This window comes from Lineus longissimus, chromosome 4, assembly GCF_910592395.1.
Source record: "Lineus longissimus chromosome 4, tnLinLong1.2, whole genome shotgun sequence".
Classification (NCBI taxonomy): Eukaryota; Metazoa; Nemertea; class Pilidiophora; order Heteronemertea; family Lineidae; genus Lineus; species Lineus longissimus.
Window position 1 is genome coordinate 14,510,080 of NC_088311.1, and position 21,173 is coordinate 14,531,252.

Below are 21,173 nucleotides of genomic sequence, written 5' to 3' on the forward strand. Positions count from 1 at the left end.
TTCGGCAAAATCCGAATCCGAGTCAGACATTGTTGCAACACGTCTGTGCCAGCTGTTTGGTATGGAAAGTCTACACCCTTGTCTGCACCCTTTCACCGCCAGCGAATATACGCTTCAGTGAGAACAGGTTACGAAATCTCTGTCGCAACGTTTTCCCGTCGCGTGAAATCGCAGCATTTTTTCCAAGGCGTCAAAACGCGACAGTGAGTTCAGGCCTATAGGAACATGTACACACATCAAAAGAGTACCCGAAATGATTACCCGAGGCTGGGTTCACATAGAACTATACGGTATTCGGTATACGCTATTCGATATACGCTATTCGATATTCGCTATACGCTATACGGGCACGGCGACTCACATAGGGTAGCATGCGTGCGGTATTCCGTCTTTTGGCGCCGATCAGATGGACAGTTCAGACGAAGAAGATTTGGCTCTTCTCCTCTTAGCCGAGGATGAAGCTGACCAGGCACAAAGACCAAAGAAAGAAACAAGTTCGCTATATGTTAATTAAAAGAATCATTTAGTTGATTAGTAATAAAACATGTAATGAAGGCCTGTACATGTACTTAGAAATTGCAATAAAATGAGTAAAAATGAGTACTATTGTTCCTAACTTATCCTATAGTATGCAATAAATCGTTTAATAATTGTGATAGATAACATTAAAATGCATTTTCTTACCAATTCCTCTGGTCACTTCTGAACAGGGTGGTATACGCTGCACGAAAATCGAACGCGCACGATTCCCACTATACTATACTATACGCAGGTATACGCCCTCTTCGAATAGTGCCCTCTTATGTGACCCGGTATTGTGAAATTTCCTTGTTCGATTTCAGGTACCCGCGTGCCCTGGCAAAACGTGCACCGAATACCCGAATAGTATAGTTCTATGTGAACCCAGCCTAACGGTAGTCGATCACTTCACCAATCACCTGTGCGGAATGCCCAGTCTTGTCAATGGAAACATGCCTTTTACGCGGATAGGCCATTCACTACAAGAGGACAATATAACATCAACTGAATACAAAACATGAAATGTGTCATTGTATGAATAAAGAAAACCTAAACGAAAATGCTGTGTGAATGACGACTCACTGGTTGCTTGCAAGACTTAAAAATACTCTTGTTTTATCATCCGGTTTTTTTTTACATACGCGTAATGAGCTGCATACGGATAGACTATCCGAAAACGTGTACGCATCACTAGAGCGGAAATTATTATGACCTAAATGTCGTCGTTAGGCTAACCGTGCCGGTGCGAAATCTCACTATTTTGCTATACGTTCCAACGTAAGTGGATGTTTATAAGTATATGTATGAGTTTTGCTATAAGTTGCGGATCTCAAACTCTCTATTAGGGAAATGATGGCGGCGTATAGTAGGGGTTTGCTGGATTGGAGTGTGTGTCGGCCGGGTGATCAGCATCCAGAGGAAATCAGGGGTTAATGTTCGCTTCCCCGGGCCTGCACACAAACCACTGAGACATTAGCCCTCATTCGGTGAAGTGCAACTTGTCTCCGCAAAAAAACAGCTTCTGCGGCGGAAAATGTCAAGGTTTTGGGTGAGTAGCGCAGTGGAAGAGAGTCGGCCTCATGATCAGGAAGTCGTGGGTTCGACTCCCGGCCGAGTCAATGCTTAGTTCCCCTACTGGTCGAGTTCAAGTGAGCACCTTCTGGGGTTGCTCCTTGAAACCCCTGATTGATTTCTGTGGAGACCGGGGTAATAATATGCTATCCCCAAGGTCTTTGAGCGGCCAGTTAATGGTTGGATACTGCGCTATATAGGACTCGAATTATATATATCTCAAAATATTAAGGGTCAAGACCTGGAAGTGGGAGAGAATCGTTGATGAGGCAGTTCGTGTTTCCTGGCGTGTAAGTGGCCTTGTGGCAGAAAATGCCAATATCTGTATTAGAGACATAGTTATTGAAGTTGAAAATGAGGATGAAGTTGATGGGATAGAGTTTTTTTCTGACCCCAAAAATGACGAGTAGTCTGCTGAGTACAATGGTTTCGTTACCGCACAATTTGCTTGAATAAAATCTAAAAATAATGTATTACAGGTTAAAGTCATCCCACAACAAATTGTTTCATGTCATAAGGTCATTCATTGAGATTTATTTCATCAAGTCGTCCTTTACCAAAGCCTCGTAACTATTTGTAACGATTACTTCAATAGTACACCTTGATCTGGTTATACAAGATATTCCATCTACTATTATGCTATACCACTACATGTACTACGAATCAGTGTTTTTGTATAACAAGAAGGATGTACGGCTTCTCCGTGACAAACCAAGTACCTGTTTTAAAAGATTTCCCAAAGTAGTTTCTAATCTGCGTATGTCAGTTTTTGAAATATACATGGTTTCACAGCCAAACATAAGGCAGGGCATACATAAAGACTTCCATAGGTAAACCTTCGCTGCGGTACACAGACCGGGGTAACACAAACCTTTGTCATTCTGGCCATAGCAAGCTCCACGGCATTTTTTAGTTCTATTGTTCACATGGTCCGTACTACTACCCAGTTTATTGAAACTGACACCTAGTATATCAAGCTGCTCCACCGAACCGAGACAGCTACCATAACTCTTCCATACAGGGTCTTTCTTAAAGTTTATATGCTTACCCATAATGAGGCATCGGGATTTCATCACATTGAATTTAAAACGCCATCTTATGGAGTATTGACCACATACACTCATCAAAGAAAGTTAGGGACCACTTTTTATTTTTAACATATTTTTTTACAGCGCATATTAAGGACTAGAAAATGCCTAAATATGAATGTCCTGTATGACCTCCACGACACAGTCATCAATTTCACATGTTGTTTGTTCCAGTTGTTGCATACCTTCTTTCTAAACTTGTCACAACCTGAAAATGGGTGTTTTGGTGTGTCAACTTTTTCACAATTTTAGCCTAAATCATGTCTTGTCATCAATGTCAGCATGGTCAGTAGCGAGTGTGGCCTCCCCCTGCTGCAATAACAGCCTGACACCGCTGTCTCATTGAGTTTATCAGACGATTAACATCCCTGACATCAATTGCATCCCAGGCAGCCTCCAAGGCCACACCAAGCTACTGCAACCCATTTGGCTGCACCTCAAGCGCTCCAAGACTCCTTCCCATCATGTCCCAGACATGTTCTATCGGATTCAAGTCCGGGGATTTCGCTGGCCAGTCCATACGCTCAATTCCATGATCCGCCAGGTGTCACCACCCTTGCTGTGAGGGGACGGGCGTTGTCGTCCATGAAAATGAAATTTTCCCTAGTGTTTTCTGCAAACGGAACCACAAAAGGTTCCACGATTTCATCTCTGTACCTCACACCTGTAAGTGCTCCCCCTGGGACCACATAGAGGCGAGTGCGTTGACCGTAGCTGATTCCGCCCCACACCATGATGCTGCCTCCACCATAGCGGTCATGTTCAGCGATGCAGCATCTGCAAATCTCTCTCCCTGTTGTCTCTTGACTCTAACACGTCCATCATTGTGGTCCAGGCTGAATCTGCTCTCATCTGAGAACAGAACACGGTGTCATTGCTGGTGGGTCCATCCCACATGACAACGAGCCCAATTGAGACGGATTCTTCTGTGAGCAGGAGTTAATGGGATGCATTGCAGTGGCCTCCTGGCATGGATGTCGGCTCTGTGAAGTCGGTTACGGATGGTTTGATTTGAAACAGTCGCCCCAGTTGCAGCAGTGAATTGGTTATTGAGTCTGCGAGCACTACTGAAGCGATTGCGACGACAAAGAGTCACTAAGTAGCGGTCATCCCTCGCAGTTGTTGCTGATGGGCGGCCAGTACAGGGTCTCTCTGAGTATCGCCTGTCTCCCGGTGTCCTTGGTTAGCACGATTGGTGACACTGTGAGACACACCCATCATCTCAGCTGCTCGTCGCTGACTGAAGCCAGCTTCCAGCATCCCTATGGCTCGTGCAACCTCAACTTCACTCAAGTGGCATCTAGGCATCTTTCTTGTCAGAATGCTGCCTGAGCTTGGTGGGAAATGCAAGGAAAAGCACTTGCATGGACTTTTGTACCACTTTATGTGGTCAGCTGACACACCAAAAACACCCATTTTCAGGTTGTGACAAGTTTAGAAAGAAGTTATGCAACAACTGGAACAAACAATATGTGAAATTGATTACTGTGTCTTGGAGGTTATACAGGACATTCATATTTAGGTATTTTCTGGTCCTTAATATGTGCTGTAAAAAAATATGTTAAATATAAAAAGTGGTCCTTAACTTTCTTTGATGAGTATACATCAATCAATTCTTGGAGACCACTGACTGTCAAGCTCAATAACGTTACATCATCCGCATAAGCCGTCGAATTGTAATGGTCCTCACCAATACAGAAACCCCGTTTGGCATCGGCAACCATAGACAACATATCATTCAGAAATATCTTAAACAAAGTAGGAGAGAGTTTACTCCCTTGTCTAGTTCCCTGGAGCACACTTATCTCCCTACTACAAGCAACATTCCATCTTACCATCGTCTTCATTTTACCATACCACCTATACAAGAAGAACCAGTGATGATTAGGGATTTTATCCCACAGTTTGTAAAAAAGGCCATCATGCCAAATGCTGTCAAAGCATTTATGTGCATCTAGCGAACAAACAAACAAAGGACGTTTCTTGCTATCTCGTTTTATCTCGCACCGTGGTACTTCTGGCATTAGCAGTGCGCGAAATAAAAAGAACAGATAAACAGAAAAAAACGCGTTTAGGCCTAAAGGTCTTTGAAAGCACATTTCGGATGATTTATTCAAAAAAGGATATATAAGAGGGATATATCCGAAATGTGCTTTCAAAGACCTATAGGCCTAAAAGCGTTTTTTTTCTGTTTATCTGTTCTTTTTATTTCGAGCACTGCTAATGCCGTAAGTACCACGGTGCGAGATAAAACGAGATTGCAAGAAACGTCGTCCCTAAGATCCGTAAGCCAGGCAAAAAGAAGCTGGGTGCTGTTTTCTAGTGTAATGGCACCCAGGGTGCTTATTGTCCAGTCGATCTCGAACCTGGGTACCATTTGTCGGCACCCAGGACGACATCCACCCTTTCAGCATCAGTTAACCCTTTTGCAGAGGGAATTGTCCTAGAATCTTTACAATCATCATGATCTTGATAGCCGTGTTTTCACTATTGAAAACCATAACGGTATACTGGAAATTTGATATACCTATTTCTAAGGCCTATGCAATGCCTATGCAACAAATAAAGTTAAGGTCATGAATAGAAAAAGAGAGAATTCAAATGATATTTAAAAAAATATTGTGTACCTTTTTTACCTATTTATGCCATTTTGTGTACCTATTTTTCCAGTACCTTTTTTTCCGGTACCTTTATTTCCGGTACTTTTATTTCCTGTACCTTTATTTCCTGTACCTTTATTTCCGTACCTTTTTTTCCTGTACCTTTTTTCCTGTACCTTTATTACCTAGATTCGTATACGACAAGCCTATGATTATGATTCGTCATCGACATATGTTTTGATGGTGCACATGTATTTTTTGGATGTTATTATTGCTTGGTGGGGTTATTGCAAAAAAAAAAAGATGAAACCTGGGTAATTGATGAATTATGAATTAATGATAATTAATGAAAAATTAATTTTCGCTAATAAAAAAATAGCACAACTAAAGTTTAAAGTAGTTGTATTCCGAGTTAGCTTTATATAACCTGAGATCATATAGTACAAAGTTTCTTGCGTTTTGTTTGTTATTTATTCACATGTATGTCAACAAACCACACAACGCAGTGCGTACGTATACAATCTAAACCATAGGAGAAGTGAGGTGTAGAAATGAAGTGTATAAATGTTACGCTATTATGTATGCCAAAGCGGTATACGTCTGTGACGTGCCAAAAATTAAGGAGTGGCTAAAACTTCGGTTTTCGCCGTTGCCAAACCTACGGCAGAGTTGCCAAAACTTCGGTCCTTTCTTGTGGCCTAACCTGTGGTTAAGTGGCTAAAGCTTCGGTTGTATTGACCATTAGAGTTACCTCACCCAGCAAATTTAAGGTTGGGGGGGGGGGGGCGTGTTCCGCCTAGTTATTTTCACCCTAGCTAATTACCCATGGAGCGGGCAAATTGAAATGTGATAGACCTTGAATTGAATGGGCACAATGATTGAACTGCATTAAAGACCGAACGTTAATAGTTTCATCAATTAAGAGATGCCTAGTTATTTTCATATGCCTAATCTGACAAGTATCACAAGCAAAAAGAGGTGTGTGTGGGATGATCTTCAGTGCGCGCGAAAGCCATCGCCAAAGTGTACTCATGGCATGAACCGGATATGCTGTCTTAAACTGAAGCGGCCATACGCAGCTCAACACGCCGCCCAACCTTAAATTTGCTGAGTGATATTCATAAACAATCGAAATGTTCGAAAGACAATTCGGGTCAAAACGCGAGATCAAGTCAAATGGATAAGGAGTTATTGATGCTGGAAATTCTTCAACTTCAGGCGGCTATCGAGGCATCGAACCAATCATATAAAAAATGAAACGTAGAAGACGAATCAATGATTCCTTGATTGAAATAGCAAAGATGCAGGATTCAGATTATATTTCTACTTTGGACCTTGGTGAATCTGGAAATTCTGTGAATCTTGTGATAAACAATTCCGGCAAGCAATGGGCCCGCGAGTTGGAAAAGACCGGTGTATTTCTTAAGACAAATTTAGGACATTATGTGATTTCCCCAAACCAACATGGCGAGTTCTTAGATTTCCGCAATGGTCTTAGCTCAGATTACCTGAACAAGCGATCAAAGTATACTATATTAACTCTTTGGATGAAACATTTTAAGAATGGCATATCCTTTAAAGAAGATGACGAAATTGTGTTTCTAGATTCAGCCTCTGCCAATGAATTTGAACTCTGGAAAAGTGCAATCAGTAAGCTTGGCTAACTCCTATGCAAGAAAAACAATTGCCGCTATTAACATTAAAAATAGGTACTTTATGTATACAAGTATATATTCTTACCGACATTTTTCACTAAGATTTACAATCACTGTAAATCACGATATAATAACAGTATTATATTCTTATTGTTTTTTTTAATTTGTAATAAAGATATGCATAGAAATGTGCATGCAATATATTCATCTTTTTTGCTCTTTATATTTCGAATTGTTATCCGGATGCGGTTTATGTTATATCAGGTACTTCTTGCCAGTTGCCATTGAAACACAGACACTGCGATTTTGTCCAATTCTATGGATAAACGAATAAGAACAAAATCTTAAGTAGGGTACTCGACCCGTGGCATCCAGACGACAGTTCCCGTTGGGAAGGAAGGGACCTTTATCAAAATCATCGAGCTATCTTATGACCACCCGAGCTCACAAATTGTAAAGCTAAATGTTGACGTTGATTCATTGAAGCTTGTCTATAACCGCGTAAATTAAGGTTTGGCACAGAACTTGAAAAGCTTACCAATATCGACATTACAGACAATATGCTAATAATTACTGTTAGCAACTTCCTAGTCTCAGACGGTAAGATGAGAGAGGTGAGCCAAGCAAGACGTTGTGCTTCTGGGAAACACATGCTGGCTGAAGCTTTAGCCACTTAACCGCAGGTTTGGCCACAAGAACAGACCGAAGTTTTAGCAACTCCGCCGTAGGTTTTAGCCACTCTGTAGTATTTGGCACGTCACATACGTCGAGCATTCTGATTCAGCTACAGAAAATGCCCTTACAGTTTTAGTTACAGCAATGCCCATTGGCATGGCTAATCGTCCAGCCGCACGAATTCCCGCTGTTTGTGGCAGTCCATAAGGAGATCCAATTAGGATGACGCAATGGACTGCCAAGGGAGTCTAGTTAAATGTAAGGGATTTTTTGTGGTAATATAATCGAGAATGGTATAAACATCATAAAGCGTATACTGACCGGTGTGAGGAATGAGTACGTATATCGTTGAATATCACCTATCAGCACAGCAAATGTGCCAAAAGGGCCAAAAGGGCCAAAGTTATAAACCAGCAGTGTAGCGCTATGCCTTATTTGGAATACAAATTGCGCTTGTTTCTAACACATCTGCCTAATATGTGATGACTATTGCACGGGCTGTGTTGTGTAGCATGAACACCAGAATAGGAAGATGTGATAACAAGCTCTCGGCTTTAAGTGTTCTATAAAAGGACTTAAAATACAAAAAAATAGAAGGCAGACAGTCCGCTATGGTTACACATAGCGTAGGGCTAAAAAAACCACTAATTTCCCCTGCTTATTCATGACAGATACATTTATAAATCTATTACATTTAACAGACATGTTTAAGCTACCATCTGGAACTACCAACTAATAAATCCACGTCCAGTGCCATAGAACAGGAAACGTTCGTTGCTGAATCTGCCTGTGCTTTGAAATTTGTTTGCTGTCGTCTGCCAGTGCATTACTGACACTATCCGAATCCCAACACTGGTAATACAATTGTCGTTATCATAAAGCTCAATAAGAAATGCTTTGCTTGATGGAGCGAGTTTTTAGAATTACGTTGAGCTCATTGCTTTTCAAAGGGAATAAAACGTTCATTTATTCTGTTCCCGTGAGCAAACGACAGAAAATGCCTCGCTTTGACTAGATTACCAAGGTTTTCAATGTAAAGACTAACCATAAATAACCTTAAAACAATATATGATGGTATATCTGAATTCAAAGCAAACTTACTTAGACAGTTATCCTGTGCAACGAGAACGAATCCCTTGCAGCACTTAACGTGTTTGTCTGGGCAAGCATCCTGGTCGGGCACCTCATAGTAGTCCACGTAGTATTTGGATTGTTGTGTATATCTCATGTCGTACAGAGAACACCTAAAAAAAGAAAATTAAAAATGTTATGTCATCCTTTCACATTTTTCCTTTTTTCAAGTCCTTTTTCTCTATTAAATTAACTATTTTAAAATGAATGTAACGCGGCTGCACAGCCTGTAGAGTCCTTCAGATACTTTCTAATTATGTTGCATCATCTGATTTCTCGTAAAGGTTTCACAATTCTGTTTGACATTTTCTCATTTAAAGAGTAATCACGTTTTTTTGTTTTACCTGGTAGCTCCGAGGAATCCACAATCAGTGTAACCAATCTTGACCTTCTCGTGCACCTTTACCATCTCCATCATAGTCTTGCTCCTCTGGACAGAGTTAACAGGCTGGTCGTTGGAGCAGCACCAGTTGCTAGTAAATAACAGGTCGAAGGCTATCAGTAGTCGTTTATATTATCAGTCGATGTTCTGGACGGGAAACGCAGGTGAAATGAAACCTTAGGATTGGAGTTAGATATTAGGGCCGGGTAAGCTTGAACCTGTCTCACTAGATTTGCCACAAGCCCCAAATAACGAACTTATCGGGCATGCCCAGCGCCCATGCAAAGGAATTAGTTGAAGCAAAAAAATGCAGCTTCAAGAAATATGGGATAAAGTGTAGTAATGCGGTAACTGCCATGATGGACATTTTGAAAATAAGTCCTTTACCGTAGAGCTTTAGAGGAAATTTGCGGAAGTGACAATAATTTAATCAGTGATTGATATTCAACAGCCTCTGAAAACTAAGATTGATCCCCTTCTTTCTGTGTGTTGTTAAAAATGGAGAATATTTTTTTACTAATGATCTGTGAAGAATCTGTACACCACTATCAACACAGGATAGAATAAACTCTAGAAACATTGACTCAGACCCCAAAGGGCGTGGGGTCGTGACCTCCCCCCCCCCCCCTGCCCCTAACAATCAAGATTACTTTTTCAACGAGATTTTTGTCCTAAAACGAAGATTTCTAACCAAAATTTGTGTAGACGATATCGTTTAGAGATTCCCGCTATCCCGTTTCCGGGATCAGGATCAGGATAGGTATCAGGTCGCGGATAGGATCTTACCTGAAAGCTGCTATTTCATTCCAATGGCCTGCTTGAGGAAGAGAGACAAAACGCAATTGTCTCCACCTCTCGCGGGAATTTAATAAGCAAGCAAGGCCTATGTCGTGTTGCACTACCGAGATGCAACAGTTCTTACTCAGGCAGACAGGATTGGGATAGCCAAATTGACGCAGGAAATGATGAAGTCACGACATTGGCTAGTGGAATTGACCTTACCAATTCATGTCAGTTACGGTATTCTGATCATGACAAACAGTTTATGTGAAACCTACAACAAGGTCCACACCTTGGTCACAATGGCCATTTATGAGGGGATCACAACGTATGTCACATTTCATAGATTTATCGCAACCTGAATTCATATCCCCATCTCATCTCGGAACGTCGCAGCCGAACCTCTCTTAATGAGACGATAACCCCTATACCGTGATCTAGAGAGTAACGGTCACGAGTTGCCATCTTTCTTGCTTGACTTTGGGTCCAAATGTCCCGATTTGAATATCCGATGATTTTTTAGTGCGAGCCAGTGAAGTATCTCATCGCCAAAATTTGTTAGTTGATACCGACATCAAAACATGGTCGCATCAAGGTTGTGGTAGCACGCCTCCTGCTAACACTTTGGGGGGGGGGGGGGGGGTGAAAATCTGAAAAAACATTTAATGTTTTTCGGCCAACACAATTATTAAAAGATTTTGGTAAAATGAAAAACTCTATGGAATGGTTTTTGAGATTGTTTAAAAACCTCTTAGGGTTCGTCACCCCAACGGAGTGCGTATTTTGTTGGCAAAAAAACATTAAAGGTGTTCCAAAAGCTCATACACCTTTATCGACCTGGCCCTCACATGCTTGGAAAATGCCGTGCATCAACTCTGGTCAGAAATCGAAAACATTTCCATGACAATGACCTCCTGGCCAGATTATGAACCGGTGCTTGGGTGCCGGTGTAACAGTAACAAATATCCCCCTGGAAAAAGTGTCCGGCCCTATTGTATTCTGCAATATGGTTCTATAGAGACCCTGACCGTCAATAGCTCAGAGATTGAAGCGCATAATAGAATCCTTTATTTCCCGGGCATTCTATCCTAGGACATTTTAAACTTCTACACCGGTGTAAAAAAGCAAGTCCCCGGAATCTAAGTCCGGTCCTTTTGTTAAAGTGAATAGAGTCGCTGAGTTTCTTTTTTGAAGATAACCCAACCAAACCATTAACCACATTCGTTGACAATAACACAGCTATTGTATGGGGTCCTGCATTCCTAGGACTTCCATTCCTTTTACACCGGGCCTTCGCCGACGGATTTCGTAGAATCTCTGACTTCGGTGCTTGGACTCCAAAATTTTCAGATCGTTCCTTCGCCCCTGCTAGTTTTTTACAAAGACTCAGAGATTCGTGTGAATTTCACTGGATGGCGTTTGTCCGGCCAAGAAGTGATTACCGCCGGCTCACTCCAGTTTGATACTGAGACGTTCGGAAATCTAATCTACGACCTTCTTAATTTCAAAACGTTCGAAGTGAGCGCCTAGACCTTGCCCGAGGACACACAAAGTTTTATAAATAAATATTGGAAATGAATTCAAATAATTCAACTTCACAGAATAGTATTCGTTGCTTTAGTCAGAATTGATTCAAATTGTTTTAGAATGTCCCATATCAAGAATTGGGGAATTTGTGAAGCATATGCATCAAAACAAATTTTGCCCTAGAATATGAAAAATTAATATCTTACATATTTTTGAGAGTACAAAATAGTATCATATTTTGTGGTCAAAATTGCTTGAAATTGTTTTCAACTATGTTATATGCAGAAATATGCTGAAGTTACTTTAAAGGTTGCATTTAAAGTAATATTCGGTATGAAAGGAGTGTGGCAACTACCACCACATTTATTAGGGGAAATACAGCACTTTATACCATCCTCATAGACCAATATCAAAGACAGATTACACATGTACTTTGAAAAAACCTGTAGCCGGGATTTCCTAAATTTTTGAATGAAAATTGCCATTTTTCAACCCCACCTGGCGGTCGCAGTTTTTGAAGGATTGTAATGGTTAAGGTATCCAAATGACGCTGATGCTCTCCCCTTAAACATTAAGTGATACAATTTATCACCAGAATACATTATATTTATAAGCACATCAGTCTGTTTTTAGCAAAAACTGCCTGAGTCTGCCTGAGGAGTGCTATTAAACCCGGACCTAAATCGTACCAATTAAATTACAATCAAATTACTAATTGAATTAGCTATTTATTAGTAAGAAATTACCAATTGATTTCTCAGTAATTTATTGGTCAGATAAGTCTTAGTAATTAAACAAATTGGTAATTTCTTTGTAATATAAAAAAATATAACAAAAAATTAGTAATTATTTTCTTAGTAATAAATTACCAATTTATATCTTGTAAATTTTTTTCTTGCAATAATCTTATCAGAATAATCTTACGAAGATTTTAATTGCTTATTTATTGGCAAAAATAATCTGACTAAGTAGATCTTACTAATTATTATCTTAATTCAAAATTACTAGAAATTTATTAGCTAATAGTTTCTGATATACAACATTTTTATGTCATAGTTACCTACACTTATTTTTATTTATTTATTTAAAACCTCCAAACAGGAGAACAATACAGTTGATACAGTTAAACATATATATAAAAGCACATTAAAAAGCTCGCACCAAAAGTTTGACCAGCCCCCTCTCACGCGACCCCGGGGAGCAGTATCTGTCGTCGAGGAGGAGAGACCTAAGAGAGTCAACTACGCCATCCTCGCCGACAGAGGCCACGTCAACGGGGCAGAGCGAGCGGGGACGGTCCGACCACGCAAGAATAACAGGCGACACATTTTGAGAAACATCGTGTATCAGTGTGCCAACAGTACAACCCCGCCCAGCTAAAAATTCAGCTAAAAGAGCAGCATTAAGAGCACTGGCCGGGGACCTGCGTTTAAAAATACGGTTAAAAAGTAAAAGCTTACTATTGAGGATCACAGTGGAGACAGGATTAACAGAAATGGCCTTAAGAAGCTTGCTATGGTGTGATCGCTTCGGTAAGCCGAGCACCCGTTTAAAATTATTACTCTGAAAACTGTTTACAATAGACATATCGTGTTTGTTCATATGCACGCTAGAACATCCAGAGATTGCAATAGGTAGAATAGCGGTTTTCCATAAATACACTTTTGCGGCTGAGCATAGGCCGGGATAACTGAAACCTGCACTTAACAGACTGAAAGCTCTACGTTGAGCAGCTGAGACCCTCTGCTCTACATGAGATGATGATAACAGGCTTGTACAGAACTTAACACCAAGAATGTCTACCTCGTCATCTACAGAAATTACATTGCCATCCAAGTACCAAACTGGAGTCTTGGATAATATCTCTTTACCAAATATTATACAACGTGTCTTCTTAAAACCAAAGACGAACCGCCACATTTTGGCGTATCTTGAACAAATGTCGATTAGACCCTGTAACCCTGGGGCACTTAAGGCCATCAGATTAACGTCATCAGCATATGCAAAATTATTAAATAGATACTGGGATACCCGCAGTCGAAGGCCAGAGTTGGAGAGTTCCTTAAGTAGATCATCAGTGAACATTATGAAAAGGAGAGGTGACAGTATACTACCCTGCCGTATACCTCGGGTAACTCTAAACTTAACACTGTGTTGACCGTTCCATACAACCAGCGCCCTCAGGCGGGAATACCATTCATACAGAATTAGCCAGTAATTGAGCGGGATACGAGTTAATAACTTGAACATGAGACCATCATGCCAGATGCTGTCAAAGCATTTTTCCGCATCCAATCTACTGGCATAAACAGGACTTGAATTGGAATTAAAATAAGCTACAGTATCATGTAAGAAAGCACATGCCTGATCAGTGCCAAGGCCAGGCCTGAACCCAAACTGAGTTTCACAGCAATTATCACAGTCAGGTTTGATGAGACATTCCAGCAGTTTAGAGTAGCAAGTGCTCACAGTTATTGGACGGTAATTATCCGGTATATTAGGGTCCAGAGTAGGCTTCTTTAACACTGGTACAATAGATCCAGTTAGCATGTCAGCACCTACAACGTGCCAGCTAAGCATCACAGTAATAATTTGACCAAGAAAGCAACAGAGAACTGGTGAGAGTCCGTACTGCAGATGTTCTGAACTGATTAAATCAACACCAGCTGCCTTACCCTTTTTCAGAGACAAAATAGCTGCTTCTACTTGAAATTTAGATATTTCGCATTCAAAATAGTTATTACAGTGTGAACGAAATTCATTTCTGACACAGTTACTGATCTCAGTTTGTTCCTCATCCAGATCTTAAGTATCAGTCATTATAACACTGTAATGAGACCCAAACTCATTGGCAGTGAGTGTAGATGAGCAGTTTTTAGCATAAGTTTGCATAAGAGTGTTCCAGAACGTTCCACTGTCTCCAGAGCGGAAAAGCCCATTCAATGTCCGAGTGGTCTTATTACACACATTCTGGATGGCAACTCTAGACGCTTTGCGGAATTGTTACTTAGCATGTTTCCAACAAACAAACACGGCACCGTCTCTAGGCCTATCGTTCATCACCCACAGCCTCCACCAGAATGACTTGATATCGCGGAGATAGCTCAGGTCAGCAGACCAATGAGCCTTAGGACGAAAAGCGCTAGTCGCACAGCATTTTGACTCTCGAGCTGCGGTGTGAATGCTTTCGTTGAGGACAGCAAACATGCTATCAACGTACTGCTGCGCCGACTTTCTGTCCGGATGACTAGGAGCGCATACATTAACAAATTTTAGCTTGTCCTCAAGAATCGATCGATATTTGAGACGATTGGACGGCACTTTCCAGTTACAGCGGCCCGTTTGGCCACTATGCTTACAGCGTTCAGGCGTTCCAGAATCATCAACGTGGACGTTAAAGGAAAACTGCAAGGGGAGATGATCGCTCATATTCCCATCTTCCAGCGGCACGATCACGCAATCACAACTATCGTATCTAGGCGTCAACACATGATCAATTCAGGTGTATACACCACGTTTAATACAAGAATACGTGTACTTTACTGACTGCGGCGTTCCTATGTCAGCTGCTGTGAGGTCATTCGAGGTGATGAAGTCATACAGTAGCTTGACTGCCTGGAGAAGCCTCTGGTTCTGTACCAGTGACGCGAAAGGGTGTCACCATGAGGCAACTGGGCGTTAAAGTCACCACATATTCGAATAGGAGAAATAGGACCATATTTATCCAGACACGACTGCAGCCCGTCTAAACACTCAATAAAGGGGGCTAGGCTAGCTCCGGGCCCTCAAAATAGGGCATATAGGTGTCTGCCGTATACCAGCTCGGTTGTTTAGTGACACAGCGATAATTCTATCATTGTCAACAGCAATATCTTGCCAGGAGAGACCTGGGAGTTTCTTGCATATTACAGCTACCCCACCATATGGGCGGCCAGAGTGATGCTGCACCACGTCCGTCATGCTTGATTTCGCAAACACCACATAGGATGATGGCTCAAAGCGCGAGTCCACCGTAGCAAGGCATCCGGAATCGAAGACAGTTCACTGGGCGTTAGCCACGTTTCGCACAAACACATGACAGAGCAGTTCTGAAGCCTCTCGGCTATATAGGGTGCACTAGCTTATAAACCCGTGACAGTTAAAAGTTTCACAAATAACTTCTGCGGAATGCTTATCGTTCTCTCCACGGATTTTCGACCTGGGTATACCAGAGTCCGCGGTCGTAGTCACAGTCCTGGGTATATATTGTCGCTCTGCAGACTGGTGAGCACAGTTGCGTCCAAGCATAGCGGGTTTTTTTTGGCGAATTGCACATCACAGTCGATTGTCTCCTTATTGAGTAATTAGCTTTTAAGACATGCTTACTCTTTGACACCAACAACTGAATTCATACTGGTTAATCGAAATTGGTAACACCACTACAGTTGTTTACTAAGGTGGGGGATTAAGAAAATAGGAGTGCAATGCTATTGTTAGAGAGCTATGGTTGTGGTGTATTAAAATGAAGTTGTCTGTCACACAAATTTACTTACCAGGCACCCTAAGTGGGCGAGCGGATGCAAAGAGCAGAACGGCATTGAATGATCAGCTATTCAGAAACATATGTAGTCTGTGGGGTGTGCCCCAGGTAGACCTTTTTGCTTCTCGCCTAAATTTTAAGGTGTGGCCATATGTTTCGTGGCAACCGGACCCAAAGTGTTAAGAATTGCATGCTTTCGCAGTGTCGCGCTCGGGCGATTTGTGTATGCATTCTCGCCATTTTGCCTCCTGAATAAAACTCCTGGCAGAAGGGGGGGGGGGGACTATCATAGTCTTCCCGCTTTGGCCGACACAACCCTGGTTTGCTACTGTGTGTAGGTTACTTATTGACAACGATTCTCCTTACCAGCAAAGAGAGAGTACTCGCCTATCTAGGCCGAGTCAACAAGCTTCCGGACAGGAGAATGGTGGCAGCACTCGTAGGCGACAATACAGTGGTGATTAGCAGCTCATGGAGACAGCCAAGACTATTTTTTCAGCGTCATGGCGAGCAGGAAAGAAGCAGTAATACAAAATTTATCTGCATCAATGGTTCACCTTTTTGGTTGCAGGGGTGTGGATCTCATGGTACCAGATGTTGACTTAGCAATTAAGTTATGGACACTGCTATACAGCAAAGGGTTAGGTTACTCAGCTATCAATACTGCAAGGTGTGCCCTTTCAGGTATCATGACGGTTGAGGGAAAGCAATTTGGAGCAATGAAAATGTTATCCGTGTTCATGAGAGGCACTTTTAATCGCAGACCTGCCTTACCTAATGTGGTCTTGACCTGGGATGTAGGTCTTCTTTTGAAACTACTAAAAACGCTCTCACCAGTTGCGAAGTTATAGCTCAAACAGTTTTCTCTCAAAGTGGTGATGCTCATGGCTCTCCTCGCAGGAGCCAGATTTGACACCGGAGGCACAGGAGCAACATTACGCTCACTAAGAATGCTTTGAGGGTGCGTTTCGGCGACTTGCTGAAGCAGTCTCGGCCAGGTCACCAGCAAGACGAGCTTGTGATCACGGCCTACGAACTGGGTAGACAGCTTTGTGTGTGTACAGCCATGTCCGAATAATTAAGCGAACAGATCCGTTGAAGGGAAAGAACACCAGGCTATTCATTAGTGCAATTGAGCCACATTCAACGTGTCAACAGATACAATTGCCAGGTGAGTGAAATAATGTATATAATAGTCCGCATAGTGTAAGAGCTGCTGCTACGACAAAGGCCAAACTGGTGAAAGTACCCTTGCTTACCATCTTACAGACTGCAGGATGGAGTAGTGAAAGGACATTTACTAAGCATTATGAGAAAAAGGTGGTGAAGGAAGGACTGTTTAGGACTAGTAGGGTTAATTAAGGTCAACTAAGGTGCTGCCACCTCTTGGTGTGTTTTTACATACTGGAACTCACCAGTCAGTGAGCTGAGAGCCAACATGGAAGGTCACCACCTATTTCTATCTAACATTTTCCCCATATATCTCTGTTTTTAATCATAAATTATTCAAACAAATAAACAGCATTATACCAGGTAATATCTTAGCTATATTCAATTGTAACCGTTTGAAAGAGGTGATATTTTTTAGACCTATTTCACTAGTTCTACACATTGCCACTCCCTTCCCCATACACGTTCCTGCATTATCTGCAGCATGTGCAGTGAGTATGTACTGTATCTATTCAGTCCAAGTTTAATAATAATTTATAGTAGATTTCCTCTTCTCTTCACTTGCTCAAATGTACAACTTGCCAAGCTCTGGAGGCAATCACGTACATTAAAGTTTGAATAATGGTATTTATCTCAATTTTGCATTTCATGGGGTGTGGCCCCCAACAGTGCAGTGCATTCGAAGCACGCCCGTGCACACATCAATGTACAGTCATGCACACTCAGTATTAAAATTTCTATGCTTTCAGTGCATTCTCTATCAGTGCAGTGCAAATGTGTACAGTCTTTGTTTAAATCCATGTACAGACATACACACTGACTATTGGAGTCCGTAGATAATTTCAGTGCATTTCACTCCGTGTCTAGCCTACGTGTACATTGATGAACATAAGCATAAGCATTTATTTTTGTGCGATCAGAGCACTTGAATATCACCTTAAAATCAGTCTTTAGTATTTGCTGATTCGTTGTTTGAAATAATTTCTCTCTACAATATTCACATTGGTTCCCCAGTACTCCAGCTCACTGGCTCACCCCTTTCATCATCGAACTGATCAAGATAGAGCCGTCCACGATATCAACCGTTCAAGTTAAACAATGCCGGACGGGTCAGGCAAGCGCGCCCACACGTTATATCAACAAGGCAGCTGACGGCATTCAAACCACAGGTCAAAGACCTATATCCGTGCTTGTAAAGAAAACATCGAGTCATCGTTTAATATTGTCTCCGACACGAACAAGCTGTACAGAACTTTGGTCCCATCTGATAATGATATTGCTAGAGAATGGTTGTGTTATCGAGAAAAGCAGGCCAATAAACTTTTGCTGAACACTGAATTCTACCTTCTCCAAGATGATGTACATTCAGTCACTGAGGCATCCAGTCATCGTGATTCCACTTCACAATCAAGTACCGCAAGTAAAATGGTAGAATTGGAAGCTACAAAATTGGACTTAGAGAAAGCCAGACAAAATGCCGACGTACTAGAACAGGAGGCCAAGTTGAAATTGCGGAATGAACTTTTACAAATTAAGGGTGATAAACAGAAGGTAACCGAACAAGTTCAGGCCAGATTTCAATCCCTAAACGTGACAACTGAACAACAACGAGATCTGATCGATGTCACACTGTCTACCGAACTAGTCCATGAATGGTTGAATGCCGATACCACTACCAGTCCTCAACCTCAGAATGATCCTATTGTTCGACCGAGAGAAGCATTGAACCCAACCGCCCAGACATACCGACCCAAGGAAGCGGTTGATGCATGGATTGACGCCTTGGTTCCGGGACAAGAAACAATCATAGCCACCACCACTCAACGGGAAGGTGATCAACTGATCGCAGCCCTGCTGAACCTCGAGTGCGAAAGAGGATTGCTGGCGATCGAGATCACTACCTTTGATGGGACAGCTCTTTTATGGCCCAAGTTTGTCGAACAATGTTATACTCCTGTACATACTCGGCTGGGTATGAATGATGCCAGACGTATGGATCTACTACAGTTACATCTGAAAAGAGATGCCAAGAAAATGGTACAAGGAATTGGGTACAGCGGAAGATGTTACGCTCAAGCTCTTCAGGAACTGAAACATGCTTTCGGACATCGCCACAGTTGCACGCGCATATCTTGACAAGATTTCGATAGGTTCCATTCTACCGTCACGCAACTCCGCTGCTCTCCGTCAATTCTATGTAGACATCAGATACTGTATCACTACATTAACCCAGTTATGCTACACGTCAGATATAATAGGGACAGATATCTTATGTTTCATACGTTTTGGAACAAGCACGTCACGAAGATCATGAAGAAGAAGGAACCATCATTGTACGACTTGCGCGATTGGTTGAAAGAGTGTGTGGAGGAAGACTAAAATCCATATGCCATCAAACTTGATAGAGGAGCCTCAAGGGAAAAGGCCGCTTTCAATAACACAGTTACAAAGCCCCCTTCTACTAAGCAAAAAGTGAGACAGGAACAGTCTTCCAGTTATAATCAGAATGCCAAGGATAAGAATGTCAAGTATCGGTATTGTGGGGATGCGCATTACTTGTATCGCTGCTTTAAGTTTGTGAATAACAGCCCAGAGGAGAGACGACACATCGTGACCCAAAACAAATTATGTATGAACTGTCTAACGCCCGAACACAAAGCCGATGCCTGTACCTCTGGGAAGCCGGGAAAAGAACTGTGAACAGAAACATCACACGCTATTTCACGTTATTGCAAAGAGCATGAAAACCGCATCAGCTGATGGAGATGGGATAGCATCCAAAACTGGTAGAGGTCCACCATCAAGGTGACAATGGTAGAAAAATTAAGACGGTCACTTTGTTGGCTTCTGCCAGTGAAGTCACTCTCCTCCATGAATCAATCGTGAGGGAGCTGAGATTAAGTGGAAAGAAAAAAACTCGTCCTCAAGACTATGAATGCAGAGTCAACTGTGGAGTCTAAAATCGTATCATTGCAACTCAGATGAACCAAGAGGTTCGAGAAGAGACAGCCAAGCGAGTCAATTTTCTGTTAAACAAGACCACCAGCTTCAAGAACAACTTGAGAGATTTTGGAGCACAGAGTCATTTGGGGTGTCCTGCAATAACCAACGCCTGATGTCAAAGGAAGGTAAATGAGCCATGCAAATCCTTGAAGAAAGCACAAAACTTGTCAATGGACAGTACCAAGTGGGGATGTTATGGAAATCACCATCAGTCGAGTTGCCGAATAACGCTTACATAGTCAGCCATAGGTTCTATCTACTCCAGAAACGTTTAGAAAAGGATCAAAACTTCAGAAATCTCTACTCAGCCACGCTCAGTAGGTATATCGCGAAAGACCATGCCAGAAAGCTGTCTAAGGAAGAGTCGCAAAGTCTTACTGAAAGAACGTGGTACATCCCTCACCATGGAGTCCAAAATGTAAACAAGCCAGGAAAATTTCGCGTAGTATTTGATGCTGCAGCACAATGTCAAGGCACCTACTTGAACCAGACCTATTTAACAGCCTGTTTGGCATCTTGCAACGATTTCGTCGATATTCTGTAGCATTATCAGCAGACGTTGAAGGATTCTTTCACCAGGTCAAAGTTCCAGAAAAGGATTCAGATTCTCTTCGCTTCCTCTGGAAAGAAGATATTGAATGCCCAGGTCATCCAGATATCTACAAAAGGACAGTTTATATTTGCGCTAGAGAGAACAGCATTGGATATTCAGCAATTCAGCAAGCAAGCCGTTGAAACAATTGTCGCACACCGGTATGTTGATGGTGTGCTTACATCAGTTGATACAGCACCAGAAGCCATAGAGTTAGCAAGTGAAACCACTGAACTTGTCGCAAAAGGTGGTATGCGTCTACGTGATTGGCAGTAAAACTGTAGATAAGTTTTGGAACACATACCACAATCCGAACGAAAGCTGCAAGAACTAGATTTTGTCACCTTCGAATCTACAGTACAACGATCACTGGGAATGAAATGGAGAGTAGATGAGGATGTCTTCATATTCGAGAGTAAACCAAAGGACATTCCTAGAAGAAAAAGGGGGGTCATCAGTAC

General features: G+C 41.9%; 1 protein-coding gene across 1 annotated transcript in view; it reads right to left on the minus strand.

The window, feature by feature from the left end:
• The window catches only part of LOC135486229 (uncharacterized), a 56,002-nt gene that overhangs the window by 26,625 nt on the left and 8,204 nt on the right, over window positions 1–21,173 (minus strand). The window contains exons 2-3 of the mRNA XM_064768890.1: window positions 9,084–9,212; window positions 8,710–8,852 (exon numbers count right to left, since the gene is read on the minus strand). Coding sequence (XP_064624960.1) covers window positions 8,710–8,852; window positions 9,084–9,212 — 272 coding nt within the window. The remainder of the gene's footprint in view (window positions 1–8,709; window positions 8,853–9,083; window positions 9,213–21,173) is intronic.